Here is a 15,849-nt window from a genome sequence, read left to right on the forward strand (position 1 = left end):
AATTCCAAGGGTTGATTCCAGACTCATTTTTTCAATTCTTTTTCGATTCCAATAAAAGAGGGAGGTAAAGTTAAATCTCATAATAAACAGCTCGTTTTAAAGCGTGCTTTGCACTATTTGTGATAGAATTAATGGTATTTACTATTTATAGGTCTATTCTAGTATTAAATTTGGTCCTAGGTGCTAATCCCAAAGTGCAACACTTCAATCGGGATACATTTGAGGGAACTTTTATCTACATTGAAATTGCGATTGCATCATAGAGATTTAAACAAACTGAGTACGTTTTATGGCTGATAAACTGCAAAAGATTCAGAATCAGGTTGATCATTTATTTTAAGTAATTTTATAATCCTTTTGTGAATTAAATTAGTGCTGTTAAGGCTTCTGGAATGTGTAGTAGTTCAGTGGTCATTTCCCTGAGTGGAACCGATTCCATCTTTGGAATCGATTCTAAGCTTTAGAGTCGATTCTCGATTCCCAACGCCTCGGAATTGATTATTTTTGGAATCGATTCCCAGACATATAATAGGACAGCTTCTCTCTGTAGAAAGTTGACCCATGTGAAACACAGGCGGAGCGTGACCATCTACAGAGCCATAAAGATGCATTAGGAGGTTACAACTTTGCATGTCTATTTGGCACTTTATTTTCTTTGCCAAACTGTATGATCCAGATGCATTATTAAACTAGAGATGAACCGTGGATCAAATGCTCACCGAACCGTGGTTGGCGAACTGTATGTTTCGAAATGCATCAGTTCACTATCCAGACCTAAAAAGATGCCACATCTGTTAAAACAAAGTGTTGTTTTGTCCTCAAATGTACAGTCTCCACTGACTGGTTGCTATGCTTACCCAAGAAGAGCTAATCAGCATTGATACACGTCTGTTTCCTGTTCGCTTTTGTCTCAATAGGTGGCAGCATCCAGCCATCTCGTGTTTTCATTAATCTCTGCTTCTGTTACGGAACTTTCTCAACCTGCAACTCAGATCCGACCCTCAGATTTACACTTTCCTTTTGTGTCCCTAAAGGTCCCACACACGGATAATCCGATATATCTGTGTGTGCGTTACTGTGTGCATACGCGTTCCATCAAAGGGTTGAACAGCCAAAGCAACCAAATTACTCAGAGCGCTCCTGTGTTTTTTCAAACATATCATTTTCATCCATTGCTGTTAGGAATATACGGCCTGCTGCTGTTTTGAACACTGTAGCGTCTTTGCCGCCGCAGCTCATTTGAGTGTTAAGTTTCGCTAATGGAGCTTTAATTTATAGTTTAACATAAAATGCCATTTTAACCTCCGCCTGGCCTGAGATGCTGTCTAGAACTATCGCAGCAGGCAAGCTCCTCTCATGCACATACTACACACTCACATTTCCTCAGAAAGCTTTAGCAAAGATGACACAGTCTCTCTCTCTCTCTCTCTCACACACACACACACACACACACACACACTGAACGGCAGTAGTTATGAACCAGGTGTGCAGTTTTCATTTTGGCCACAGGAGGGCAGTAAAGAGTATAAATTCCACATGCTGTTCTCAATGCGCAGAGACTGCATCAAAACAATTGCCAAAGTACAGTCCTCTTCATGTCCCAAGTGTCTTCCATTAGACGGTGGAAAAATGGACCTCTCTAGTGCCTGCTGGATGAGACACCACTCAGCTCATTCTTCTCAGATGCAGCAGTCTGTTCTGGAGATGTCTGTGAGACAAATACATAACAACAATGTCAGATTACACCAGAGCAGCTTAAACTATCATGGATAAATTAAGAGAAACCAATTGTAGAGTTATTTTAGATTATCATTATATTGCCAAGCAAAATACAGAGATCCTAAGCCAGATGCACACTGTGCTTTTTGCCACGATTTTGCCATCTGTAACAAATTTCATTTATCGTAAAATATTTATTTTGTTGTAGGAAAATTTGACATTCTTGGTTTGACATGCTCACTGTTTTGAGCCACATCATAAAAGTGTGACTAATGAAGACCCAGAACCACCAAGAAGAGCACAGCAATTGATATTAATCAATAAGTCAACTACAACAAATGTTAAATATTTGTCTTTTTTTTACAAAGTAGCGCGTAGCACATAGCACTTGCTTTTGATTGGGCGGCATCATTTGAATTTTGTGTCAATAGTATTTTTAGAACTTGATGCAGTAAATGCTCAGACAGCTCTGTTAGTTGTGATCAAAGTCTTAGTTAAGGTGTGTATTATACAGTCTTAATATAAAAGACTGTTGATGTCACACAGTCTGCCATGGGATTTACCCAAGATCTCTTTGAGATCATATCGTACAATCGAACAAAACAATTATAAAGTGCAGGAAAAAACTGCACAGGGAGATGACAGATTTCTATGTTAAATAAACCACCCTGAAACACACCCAAATACCATTTAATAGTTACCTTGAATTTTCCAGTTATACATGTTAATAGCAGCTGCAGTACATAGAAAAAGAACTTCAGAGGTAGGTTGACTATTGGTTAGTTCAGATTAGTTCACAACATTTGTCTATAGTAAGGAATGAATAATGTTTATGTCATTGTTAACAGGATAAATCTTATTAGATCTAAGCATTTTGGTGTATTAATAGAAATTATATACACACAACACAGTTATAACTTCACTGCAAAAGTTACACATAAAAATGAGACATATTCAAAGTTACAAGTGTGTGCTCCCTTATAAACAATAGAATGCTAAATAATATTAATCTTTATTATGTGGAGCCATTGGCTCATATGTCATATTTACAACCCCAATTCTGAAAAAGTTGGAACAGGATGAAAAATGCTAATAAAAACAAAAAGGAGTGATTTGTAAATTATATTTACCACAACTACACATAATATGATGTTTTACCTTGTGAATTATTTTTTTATTTTTTTAAAATTATTATTATTTTTTAATGTACAGTAATTTAAAATCAAATGGTTGCAACATGCTCCAAAAAAGTTGAGACGGGCAATTTAAGACTAATAACAATTTGACAAGTTGAAATAACAAGGCGATGTTAAACAGGTGAGGCAATTGTGTCATAGAACTGTATACTGTATAAGGAGCCTCCAAACAGCCTAGTCCTTCAAGAGCAAGGATCATTCAAGACTTGTCAATTTGCCAACAGATGCTTCAGCAAATAATCCAACACTTTGAGAACAATGTTTCCCAAAGACAAATTGGAAGGATTTTGGGCATTTCACCCTCTACAGTGCACAATATAGTTAAAAGATTCAAGGAATCTGGTCAAATCTCGGTGCGTTAAGGGCAAGAAGAAAACCACTGCTGAATGCACGTGATCTCTGATCCCTCAGATGTCACTGTCTTAAAAAACATCATTCATCTGTAATGGATATCATGAACATGGGCTCGGGATAACTTTAGTAAACATTTGTTAGTCAACACCACTCGCCGCTGCATCCACAGATGCAAGTTAAGACTTTACTGTCAACACTGTCCAGAAGCGCTACAAAATTCTCTGGGCTTGGTCTCATCTTAGATGGAAAGTAGAATAGTGGAACTGTGTTTTTGGTCCGAAGAATCCACGTTTAAAAAAGTTTATGAAAAAAACTGCCGTCATGTTATCCTGGCCATAGAGGAAAAGGACCATCCAAGCTGTTATTAGCATCAGGTCCAAAAGCCAGTGTCTGTATGGGCCAGGGGTGTGTCAATGGCATGAGTAACTCGCACATCTGTGAGAACACCATGAATGCAGACACATGTACAAATTTTGGAGCAACATATACTGCCATCCAGCACCGTCTTTTCTAGGGATGTCTCTGCATTTTCCAGCAGGACAACTTCAAACCACATACTGCCCGGATTACAAGTGCATGGCTGTGTAAGCAGAGAGTGTGGGTGCTAGATTGGCCCGCCTGCAGTCTTGACCTGTCTCCAATTGAGAATGTGTGGCGCATTATTAAGCACACCATCCGGCAACGAAGACCCTGTACATTTGCGCAGCTAAAGACCTACATAATGGATGAATGGGGGACAATTCCGCTTTCTAAACGTAACAAACTTGTGTCTTCAGTGCCAAAATGCTTATTAAGTGTTATTAGAAGAAATGGTGATGTTTCACAAAGGTAAACATTTGACTGTCCCAACTTTTTTGGAGCGTGTTGCAGTCATCTGATTAGAATTGCTGTACATTTAAAAAAATAAATAATTATTATTCACAGGGTAAAACTACAAAAAATACTACAAAATATAATGTGTAGTTGTAGAGCTTTTAATATTAGCAAAGGGTGATTATAATTTACAAATCACTCATTATTGTTTTTATTAGCATTTTTCATACTGTCCCAACTTTTTCAGAATTGGGGTTGTAGTTCAGTGTTGTATGACAGTTAAATGGGGTCCCAAACGTTTTATGATTTCATCACTCAAACCACATTCAGGGGTTTTCAGAAATTTGTAGTGTAAATGCTTCACGTACAACAGCGAAGGACTGCCTACTCACTTGTCAATCGATTATGGTGCTAAAACAAGGGATATTTTTAGATAGTTGCTAAAGTGCTTTGACCCTGGAGTTGATCTACCACACATACACAAATATAGGGAAATCTACCCAATAACGCTGACCTCAGATCTGTGCTCACTCTTTGTTTTTCTCCATATGTGACCTCTGTTTGCCATGACATCAGCAGCAATGGATGATATCTCTTGTACACTTGATCGTGTGTGTGTGTGTGTGTTTGTGTGTGTGTGTGTCACTATGGGTCACTGTCACTATTACTCACTTAAACGTTGCCTCCCATTTGGCTGGTTACTGCCATTGGAAATTTCTACTGGCATCCTAAAGGGAGTGATTCTTTAAAAAATGATCACAGCATTTCAGCACACATGGATCCAGAGTGAGTGGGGTCAGTAGTAAGGTTGTGGCCCAGGAGTAACACTTCAAAATTGACTGGGGAACAAGCCCATCTATCTCTTCATCTGGGTTGCATGGCTACCTATAAATCTCTCAGTCTCTTAAACATACACAGACATGCACTCCACCTGCTACCTCCCACAAGGGATACATTTATTCTCCAATTACTCATAATATATGTGTTCATGAATGTATGACCAACACATGTGCTCTTGGATGTTATCAGTTCTCTTTCTTTCTCACTTACTGTTTTTTTCTCTCTCTTTCTTTCCTCCTCATTGTCTCTCAACTATCAGTTGATGGAAGAACTTCAGGGAAGGAGAGCAAGTGACGAGACCAGAGAGCTTCTCAAGCTGCTGTCCAAACCACATGTAAAGGTAAGAGAAAATGCACAAGTTCCAAAACAAAATCTTAACTCTGCATCTTGTAGTCCTTTTTTATCCAATGGGTGCGTATATCCATTTTGCTCAGTGAGTTATGAAAAGGGATAAGAGTCCACAAACAAAAGGATGGTTCAAACCAAAACTTATTGAAGACCGAAAACTTTGCATAAGTAGTTCTGCAACAAGAAATGTTTTGAATTGATTAACTCAAAGCGGTAGTTCAGATAATTTAAATGAAGTTCAGACTTTTCAGTATTTCTTTTAAAAGAATTTTCGTTTTGGAAAAGGTCATTTGAAAGAAGGCGAATGTGAGGACCAGCGTTTGACGACGTGCCTAAGATCTCAACGTCAGGTCATCCTTACTTATTCCAGTGTTCCTAATTGAGAAAAAATGTCTTATAATGGTCGATTCACTGTTTATTTGTATACACTTAGCTGTATACTACCTTACTGTACCACCACAACACACTGAGGAAGGCCTAGTGCCAAAATCGTGTTTTTTTTATTTTATTTTTTTTTTTTTTTTTTATTCTCAGTGGAATTTAATAAAGACTAAATGCACACGTGCACATATTATTGTTAACACACAAGGCCACCAGCTTTCTATATTCTTCTCTCCCTTTAGCTTTTTCTTCCTTTCTGTCTTTAACCCTATGTCTGTTGGCTGAGTATGTAAAGCACTAGCAGATGGCTTCTGGGGACTAGAATTGCGTCTCTGTACGATAGTAACTGTATCACTCTCAATTAGTGTTGAAATGATCCATTCCCTGCGACCAGACATAAATCAGAACCTATTAAACGATCTCCTTTCTCCTCTCTCCTTTATGATTCACACATGAAAAAACAAATTTTGCTCATATTAGACCCGCTTACAGACTTACGTTGACATTGATGAAAGCGGCAATTATGACATCCGCCTGTTATGGAAAGTAAGAGCTACTCTGCTTTGAGTAAGACACAAGGGGAGAGAGAAAGCAGGAATGAGTGACCGACTATATTGTGTAGAACAGTAGATAGAAGTGTATTACTTTGCCCTTTCCTCTCCTTCAGTGTGTGTTAAAAGGTATGGGTAGTTAGTTCAGCAGATTGAATAATGACTGTTCAGATGACAAACTCATTCTTAATGAGAGCTGCATGCCCAGTTACATTTCCCAGACTTTGTTTGGACAAGTTCAGCAATTTGTTATTGCAGGAGGCCCCTATAACTAATTAACATGCACATACACAGACGGTGGAGTACCTGAAGAGAGGAGTGAGTGCTTTTGACCCCAAGTCCCCCAGTTCACTCTTTTCTACCTGGCCTGATGCTGACCCTGCCGCTGCAATCTCAGGAGAAAGTTTACCTCCACAAAACACCCTTTGTACCTGTCTGTGTTTGAGTATGTGGGACAGGGCAGGATAGTGAGTTTAAACCGGGTTGTTAGACTGTAGGCAGATGTTGTGGGAACAGAGTGAAGCTATTACGCTGCCCTTCAATTTACTCATTAGAAGAATGTGAAAATGAGTGTTTTGGATTGGACTAATCAAAGTTAAGAGGCAGAGAATTTTCACAAAAAAATAATAATTTCCATAAAACGATAGTAAAGTCAGATTTCACTACGCAGTCTTGTTTCAAATACTTTTTTCAATCAGGGGAAGCATTTCAGCTATCAACAAACCTTATCAAGTTAAAAGATGAGCTCCTATCATCACCATACAACTATTATATTATAACACTGAATATTGTTGGTCTAACATGTGTTTTTATATAGATGCAAACTAATTTACATTTTGAGTTTCTGTGACTTAAAACCCCCCATAACCTGGATGAAATGCAATTTCATTTTTTACAGTTTGTGTATGCATTGTGTGCATTGTTTTTCCTTTCGTGTGGCTTGGTGTTGACATGGCAAGCACTCCATGTTTTTGGAAAACTCCTGAAATCCCAAACACAACAGCCACATCGACCCCCAAAAAACGATTTTGCCCTCGGAAAAAAGAGAATGAAAGAATAACGGGAAAAAATGTGATCACAGATGGGTAATGCCTTGATGCTTTAATAATATTTATTCTGTAATATTTTATTCAGCTCTTAGTGTAACACTGCCTGGTGTGAAGTGTTTTTACATAGTTAAAGGATAGACCTGGTCTTGCGCTGAGGAGGAATCCAGGTCACTTTGTGTGTAGGTGGGTGCCTGTCTTATGGAGGGATACTTGGACAGAAGAAATGAATGGCAACTCAGTTGCAATTAAAAATCTTCCATTTTAAGTTCCCTTAAAACAAATGCACCATTCAATTCAATCTGCAGAACTGTGTTTAATGTAGAGGCAAACAACATTGTTCCCTACAGGGCAATTGCATGCTCTGCTCTTCATTTACATCTCACAATAAAAAATACACAAACACTGGATTGTGAGGATTTTTCAGGCCTCTAGTTGTTTTAACTTGTTTACATCTCATAATATATTCCCTATTACTAAAAAAAAAAAGACAAATATAGACCAGTCAGCCAAATGTTTTTGCTGACTGAGATGAGGTTTATGGTGGAAAAATTATCATTGTATCATAGTGTTCTGCATTTAAGTTATTAAATAAGCTTTGACTTAGTAAACCAAATCTGATTCCAGAGGTTTTTGCAAAGGACTATTAGCAAACCTTTATGTGTAAAAAATAACCTTGCACATGTTCATACTTGAGGCAGGGTTCAGCTAAGAGTATCTCAACAGATTTTCATAACATTTTTACCTGCATTTTATTATCAGCAAAGATTTAAATGATCCTGGCGGGGGCAAACAAAATGAATTACCTTTGTCCAGATAATGGCTTGTAATTGCCGGTTTACCCCTGGACACTTGACACATGCCCCTCTCTCTCTCTCTCTCTCTCTCTCTCTGTCTCTCTCTCTCTCTCTCTCTCTCTCTCTCTCTGTCTCTCTATTTCTCTTTCTCTCTCTCTGTCTCCCATCTGTTCTGCTTTAGCCACATGTCGAGTGTTGTTCTGAAGCTTGATCCCATGTCACAAAATAGACACTTTTCTTCTCCTCTCTGTCTTGTCTCTTCTCTTCTTTTTTCCCTCCCATCTCATTTTTTATCTGTGGCACTTAACTGGAAGATGGTGTTATATTGGATATGTGAGGGAGGAAAGAAGCAAAAGCAAAAAGAAAAAGTGTTTCCAGCTGCATTTGACACACACAGCATCGTTAAAGCGTTTGAGTAATGAATCTTTGAATGCTGTCATTCTTTCGCTAGAGCTCACTCATCTATTTACTCTGGGAGCAGAGGTGTGAAATATCTGAAATGGCTGAGAACTTCATTGCCTTCTGTTTGTCTATCTGCTTCAAAGGGTCCTCGCCCAATTTACATTGAACGTCTATGGAAACTCTCACACATGCTGCTGTCATACTCGTAATACCCAGAAATCCCAATCTATTGGCTGTGTAAGACTAATCCAATCTTACAAATTAATCTTTGAAAATACAGTTTGACTTGGTTGTGATTCAGTTCTTTTTCCGCTGGTGAAGCTGTAACAAACAACATTGCCAAAGAGGGTTGTAGTGAAAAAGTAGCCGTAATCAATTCAAAAGCAGCTTTATTTGTCAGTAGGAGGTAGTAATCCAAAGCAGACTTCTAAAGCTCTGTGATTTATACTGTAGGGTTCAGACAAATGCTTGGAGTATCAAGGCTGCAATCATTAGCCAACACAAGTAGCTACACAAAATCAATCAAATGACTCTGTCACTACTGTTTGTCTCGCTGCATGTGTGTTTGTGTGTGTTTCTGGGGATTTTATGTGTACAACTCTTTTCTCTCTCACTGCAGAGTTTGTTGTCTGTTCACGATACGGTGGCCAAGAAGAGTTATGATCCAGAACTTCCTCCTTTACCAGATGACATTGATGATGAAGAAGACTCTGTCAAGATTATAAGACTGGTCAAGAATAAAGAGCCTTTGGTGAGAGCTCAGTAACTTAACCTCACTATTACACACACACTTACAAACACATGTAGATTTCCACATACTGTCATCTGCATGCAAAGCCAGGCAAACATCGCTGCCATAATTCAAACATGCATATTGGAAAACACCCTTGTGAACATGAACCACATAAATACACACACTTTGCCTGGAGTGTTAGTGATGTGTTTCGCTCACATTTCTTGTTCACACTTATACTCTACTTCCTGAGTGACCAAATATCCTTAACATGACACAATCCACATTACCATACACAAACACACACACACACACACACACACACACACACACACACACACACACACACACACACACTCTCAACCATTCAGTGCAGCGGTCAGCATTCTCTCCTGCTGACTTATAGATGAGTCTGTTTCTTATACCCCCTGTGTACCGTTCACAGCTCCCTGTGTTTTGCTGGCAGGCCAAATTTTTATGGATAACACTCTGTCCTCCATATAATCTAATTTCTTTGTGAGCTGTCTATTTCAGGACCTCTGTCTACTCTTAAGGCCTCAATATACTTCCTACGAAACGAATGGGTGTGATGTCATTTAGAACAAAATCTGTCCAAAAAGATGGTGTTTTTGCGTTTGTTTCTGTGGTTCGTAACTGCTCGCTTGGGCGAACTTTTAGGAAAACAAATTAGGCCGATGGCTAATTTTGTTTATGTTGGTCAGCGAGTCCAAATCTGTCAACATAAACACATCGATTTGCAGAGTTATTACTGAGCTGATGCAAATGTACCTACATCTGTACGATCGTTCACTTAGAGGCATTTTCCAAGACAAAGTCATGTGATTTTTTTTTAATTTTATTTGTTTGTCTACTAAAGGAATCAAATCTTCTCAAATACTCTCAAGTGCCCATTCACTCATGTGTCATTCACACATCTGTCTAAAGTAAGATATGCCTTTATCATCATTGTTTTATATTTGTTCTGCACAATTAACACTTATACACTCATCTTTGCAATGGTATCAGTGTCATAGTAAATTACTATAACAGAGTGTAACCGGCGCATGTTATGGCCGTGTGTAGCATGTTAGTGCATTAGCGTCTTGAATTCATAATGTAAACAAGACAAATTAAACATTTTCTACTGAAAATATATTACTTTAAATCATCATCGAGTGGTTGAAACAGCTTCTTTTACTGACCTCATGTGAATTCTACTCAGAATGAGGCATAATAACACATTTTTAAGGTTTTACATGTAGCGTCATCATATTTAAATGTACTTCTAAATGCCTCCCACATCGGTGTCTGAATGTTCGGTAACAGTATACCATTGCTCAACTGTTTAGAACTTCTTTTTACCCCTGAACGAAGAACGAAGAAGAACTTCTACTGAAGTATATCAAGGCCTTAACTTAATATGCACCAAAGTTATCCCGCCCTCTGCTTGATATCAGAGGCAGCACCTCAATGTGAGAAAGGAAAAGCATCAATATCTACAAGTGTTGAGACCCAAAATGCCAGTTGCTATCCACTGCTATTTTAAAGGTAAAACTTGGCTTATACAAGTTTAAAGTCAGGTCAAGAGCTGTGGTGCAGTGGGTAGTGCTTATGACATATAAGGGGGCTTTCACACTAGCAGTTTTGTCTGAAACGGAGCACGGTTCGCTTGAAAAATTAATTATATGTTTTGCAAACAGGGGAGTGGTCCATAGTACAGAACCTGAATCTATCTGTAGGAGGTGGTCTGAACTCTGTTGCAATGGAACTGTGGCACAGTTCGCAAAAGTGAGAAAGCAACATGTACTCTGGTCGGCATTTGTTCAGAAAGTAAAGTAACGTGCGTATGAGATTTTGCCAATTTAACCATGACGACATCATCAGTTGCACAAAAACACACACATGCATGAGTAGCAGGGAAACATTAGCAGCGCTTCAAAAATGTTGCTCGCAACCAGTTGTCTGCTCAAAAAAGTATCATTTGCGAGAATTCGATATAGTCGCCTTCTCCTGGATATGGATATCTGCTGAATTATGCCATGCGACGCACAGAGGCGCAAATGGAGTGCATAATGATACCAAATTAATACAATACACACAAACATAGCGACCCACATTGTGTTCTCATGTACATGTTTGTGATTATGCAAGTTCATGACGGAAAAGCATTGGGGTTTGACAGAATTTGAATGAGTCTGTAACCAGGGAACAGTCGTACTCGGATTCGGACAGCAGCAAACGTTCCCAGTTTGAAAAACCACCTAAGAGTCATTGGCTCAAGTGGACCTAGGTTCAATTCCAGCCTGTGTCTTGTCCTGATCCAACTAATATTAAAATACATACATAATATAATACAAAATGAATTGCGGGGTTACTCACTGAAAACTTCCTTAGACAATTTTAGCTGTAAAATAAAGAATTAAGGCTGTGTTTTGTAAATTTAAAAACTATAACTGTTTTAAAATGATGGCAACAAGCAATATGGTTCAAGACACCAGTATTGAATCAATAATTAAATTTATTTTTAACAATAATCCCAAAAACCTTTTCTTTCTATTATAACCATTCTTATTCCAAGCAGCCTATTTATACAATGGCTTTGAACGTGGCACATCTAATCAGAATTCTATCCACTATATCAGTACTGATTTAGGCTACATAGGAAATCATTTTATAGTGAATGCCAAATGTTTTTGAAATCAGACATTACAGAATGCAGATTTAACAGCTATAATCGTTCAACATATGATTTTATAGCAATTTTTACATAATCAATGATCAACATATGATTTTATAGCAACGTTTCTTTTTCTAAGTGAAATGAAGTACAAAATAAACCTTTCCTCTCAATAAATGAAACAATTTAAATTTAGAGCTATGGTTGGTCGATTTACCTTTTAATTGAAGAAAAACTGTAGCCATTTTCAGAAATGTCATTTATCTCACCAGTGTTGAGTAGAGAGCTTGTCAGCTCACTGTGCGTTTAGATTTTTTTTGCAATTGTTTTTGATTTGGACTTGTACACTCAAAATCAGGTGCAGACAGCCAAAATGGCCATTATCACAAAAGGACTGCAAATTTTAACTTTACTATCCCTTTCTTTCTCTTTCTCACCCACACTCTGAGTCTTTCACCATCGCTATCTCCAACGTACAGTAGTTAGCAGGTCTGGCCTCAGACAATGATTCATCCATTTGTGTAATTGTGACTAGTCGAAGGGGTCGGTTTCAGTAGCTCTGATTAATTGCTATCATTTTTCAGACAATGACATCATGCATTATTTTAGCAAGGGGAGTAATGAAGAGAAGGGGGAGGGGGTTCAAGCCCCTGGACTTTGGGGATGGGACCCAAATCCTCACAAACTACCTCTGTTTGGTAACTTTAACCTGCTGATTTATTTGCAGAAATGGCAGAACGTTGTAATAATTGGGCTTTGAACATCACACGTGGTTTGGAAGCAGAAGTGAGCCTAGTGGTGGATTTTATTGAAAGCATGTGTTGTTTTGGATAAGGTTACTGATAGCCCTTTTCCACCGACATGGTGTGACTTCCTGGGCCGGTGCGAATTCTGGAAATGTTCCGCACATTTCCACTGCAGAAAAGGCCTTTCCGGGGCCGAAAACCTGGTTCGACACCAGCTCCAAAAGCTTGCTGGTCTCTAAGCTGGAACTGATTACATCAGGGGACGGAGGGTGGGATAATGTTTCATCACCATGGTAAAGTTTTCCCAAACAACAATAGTAGCTACCGTCTGCAGCAAAGAGTACTACTTCGCTCTATAACAACAATAAAAAAACCCACAAAATTAACAGACATAAAAAGCGTTCAGGTAACATGACAAAACGAGTGCTCTATTTGCGATATGGTATTTACGAAGATCTGAGATAAACTAGAGAGATCGCAAAAGAAAAAATACTCTACGAGAATGAAGATATAGCAGGAAATGATGCACGCCTCTTTCAATCGGTCAATTGTCCAATCATAAACAAACACTTAAGGGAGTACAGGGACAATAAGAAGGACATAAGCAAAAGCGACAGTGGAGGAAGCAACAATGTTTTGGACTCGGACACCAACCAGCATGCTAACTAACTGCGGCATTGAATTCAGCCAGTAACGCTCGTAATAAACAGTGAATCGCCAGTGTCCTTTACAGCTGATTTCAGTAAGTTGTTATTTTTGTCAAATTTGTTAGCTTTCCTTATACTTTTGTCCTCTTATGCATTTTGTTCTGTAAGGGGATTTTTGACCAGCTACTCACTAAGTTCGGAAGATTGCGGCTATCTGTTAGTAAAACGGTGGGATTCTCAATCAATAATATTATATGCTATGGTGAAAATCTAAATACAACCATCTGTTACACCAATGTTAATAATGATTCCACTGTAACAGTTTACAGTACTTAGCAAGTTAAGCCATATTTAATGCAATTATATTACCTGTCGTCTTTAGCGTAGATGTTGTTTCTGGCAATCTTATTGAGCAATGTAATAACGATGGATTGCATTAATTCGTATGTTTAAATATGTCCTCAAAAACAAGTGTAAAAGCTGTATACAAACACACTGTGACGCGCCATGTTTGTTTATGTTTGAGGTAGTCACGTGAAACTACCACATAGACCGTAACCTGTTAAATCACCGTTCGGCTCTCAGGTCAGTGGAAAAGCATGGCCGGTTTACGATAGGCTCCAGATTGTCCCGGCCGTGAACCAGCAAACCATAGGTCTGGCACGAGAACCATCACAATTTCAGTGGAAAAGCTGCTATGAAGGTTCTATATGGAGGCGAAAGACTCTGCGTAGGGTTGAATAGATAAAGTGTGTATGTTCTACCCAGATTTTCAGACTGAGTAATAGGAGGATTTTTGACAACAGACATTTGCCAAGGAGATTATTTAGCTGTAGTGTGTGTGTGTTAATTTCATCACACTGCTTGTGTTGTTTGGCAGCCATCTCCACATCTTTATTGCACATTTAAAATGGAGCCTGACTAACAAAATCTTTCATCCCTAAATTTAGAAGGCTTAATAGTTTGTCTAGTGATGTACTTAGTCTAAACAGGGCCACATCTCGCATCTTCTCTTCACTCATCCTTATGACTGTATTCATTTGCCCCGTGAACTTTTCCAAAATAAACACTTAGTCTGGCTATTATTTGTGTATTATTATATATTATTAGAGATGCACCGATACAACTCAAACTTGGTATCGGTGTCATCATTTAATATTTCCAAGAAATCTTAACATAATGACGTGGTTACACATGCTGTGCATGGCGCTTCTAAGACCAGTTTTAAACATGAGAAACATTTTGGTGTTTAAACCATTTAAATCTAGAATGTAATTTTTCATTTTATTAATCTTTACCTGATACAGTATATGCAGCTTCTCTCATGTGCGTGCTCTGTCTCTCTCTCTCTCTCTCTCTCTCTCTCTCTCTGTGGCTTCTCCCTCTGTCCACACGCTTGTGTCTGAAGGAGAGCAAAATAGCATTTTCTTTAGCCTCGTGCCGTATGATCATTGTTGTCCTAAACACAGCCACTCCAAAAATCATGACGCTGGAAAAATTGATGGGAGTTATGCCACAAAATGACAGAAATGCCCTTGAAATTCAAAGGGATTCCTCTGTTTGATGTAGTTCTTAATATTTTAAGGCCAAGTTATACATACTGTATATTAGTGGTCGACCAATATATCGCAGAGGTGGATAAATCGGCCGATATTCTGACTTTTTTAATTATCCGCATCGACCAATAAATTTTCCCGTTTGTCCGAGCTTTTTTTACGTGAGAGCGCCGAAAATCGCCTGTTTGCATGTGAAGCGACTGAGACATGTAAGCGACCATTCACGGTTCATTTTGTTGTTACGTGCCATCGTGTTACTACAATAATAAACCGGTGTGCAACACATTGTCATTTAAACGGTCTGCATATCAGAGCTGTGGCAGACGCGTTTGAGCTCATAATGTTAAAGTGCTTGCCTGTTTCGTTCTCCCTCTCTTATCAACAGTTCCCTGTAACTTAACTGTCTTGTCTAATAAGAAAAGGCAAATATTAATAAAACTAATATCATATACCGTCTTCAAATATGCACATATCTCGTTTAAACAGATGTAATAAACCAACCTCACACATCTTTAGCAGACCCAGCATTCTGTGGAGCGCTAATTTATTTACCTCTAAAGCATGTATTCTAACAGTCTCCTCAACAGTTCCCTGAAACTTTTCTAATGATGAAAGGCAAATATCAATAAAACTTGTATTATATACCATTTGCAGTTATGCAGATATCTCGTTTAAATGGATGTCATTCACAAACCTTATGAAAAGTGTTTTCTGCCCGTCGAGCACTCATCTAATATCTTCTTCTGAAGCACGTATTCTGTCAGCCAGAATCAAAAACTTCAGGATCAGGATCAAAAGTTCCTCTTATTCACAAATCATGACGACAATCCAAGCAGGCGATCCAGGCCGTTTAAACTGTCAGGAGATTGAGTCTCGTGCTGGATCCGCTCGAGCGCGTGAGTGCAACTTCAGTGCTGCATCCGAAACTAAGAAAATGCTGCCTCCGGAAGCTGTATTCGGAGGTACGATGAAAATAAGGTGCTTTTCAAACTGTTCGGAGACCAGTTTCCTTAAGAGTTCCATTCATTCAAAACGGATGTCAG

General features: G+C 38.6%; 1 protein-coding gene across 3 annotated transcripts in view; it reads left to right on the top strand.

Moving 5' to 3' along the window:
- LOC127427462 (MAGUK p55 subfamily member 7-like) overlaps positions 1–15,849 on the top strand; it is a 184,925-nt gene that overhangs the window by 84,198 nt on the left and 84,878 nt on the right. For all 3 annotated transcript variants that reach the window (XM_051675088.1, XM_051675087.1, XM_051675086.1), the window contains 2 exons: positions 5,182–5,262; positions 9,067–9,198. In XM_051675088.1, coding sequence (XP_051531048.1) covers positions 5,182–5,262; positions 9,067–9,198 — 213 coding nt within the window. The remainder of the gene's footprint in view (positions 1–5,181; positions 5,263–9,066; positions 9,199–15,849) is intronic.

This window comes from Myxocyprinus asiaticus, chromosome 36, assembly GCF_019703515.2.
Source record: "Myxocyprinus asiaticus isolate MX2 ecotype Aquarium Trade chromosome 36, UBuf_Myxa_2, whole genome shotgun sequence".
Lineage (NCBI taxonomy): Eukaryota > Metazoa > Chordata > Actinopteri > Cypriniformes > Catostomidae > Myxocyprinus > Myxocyprinus asiaticus.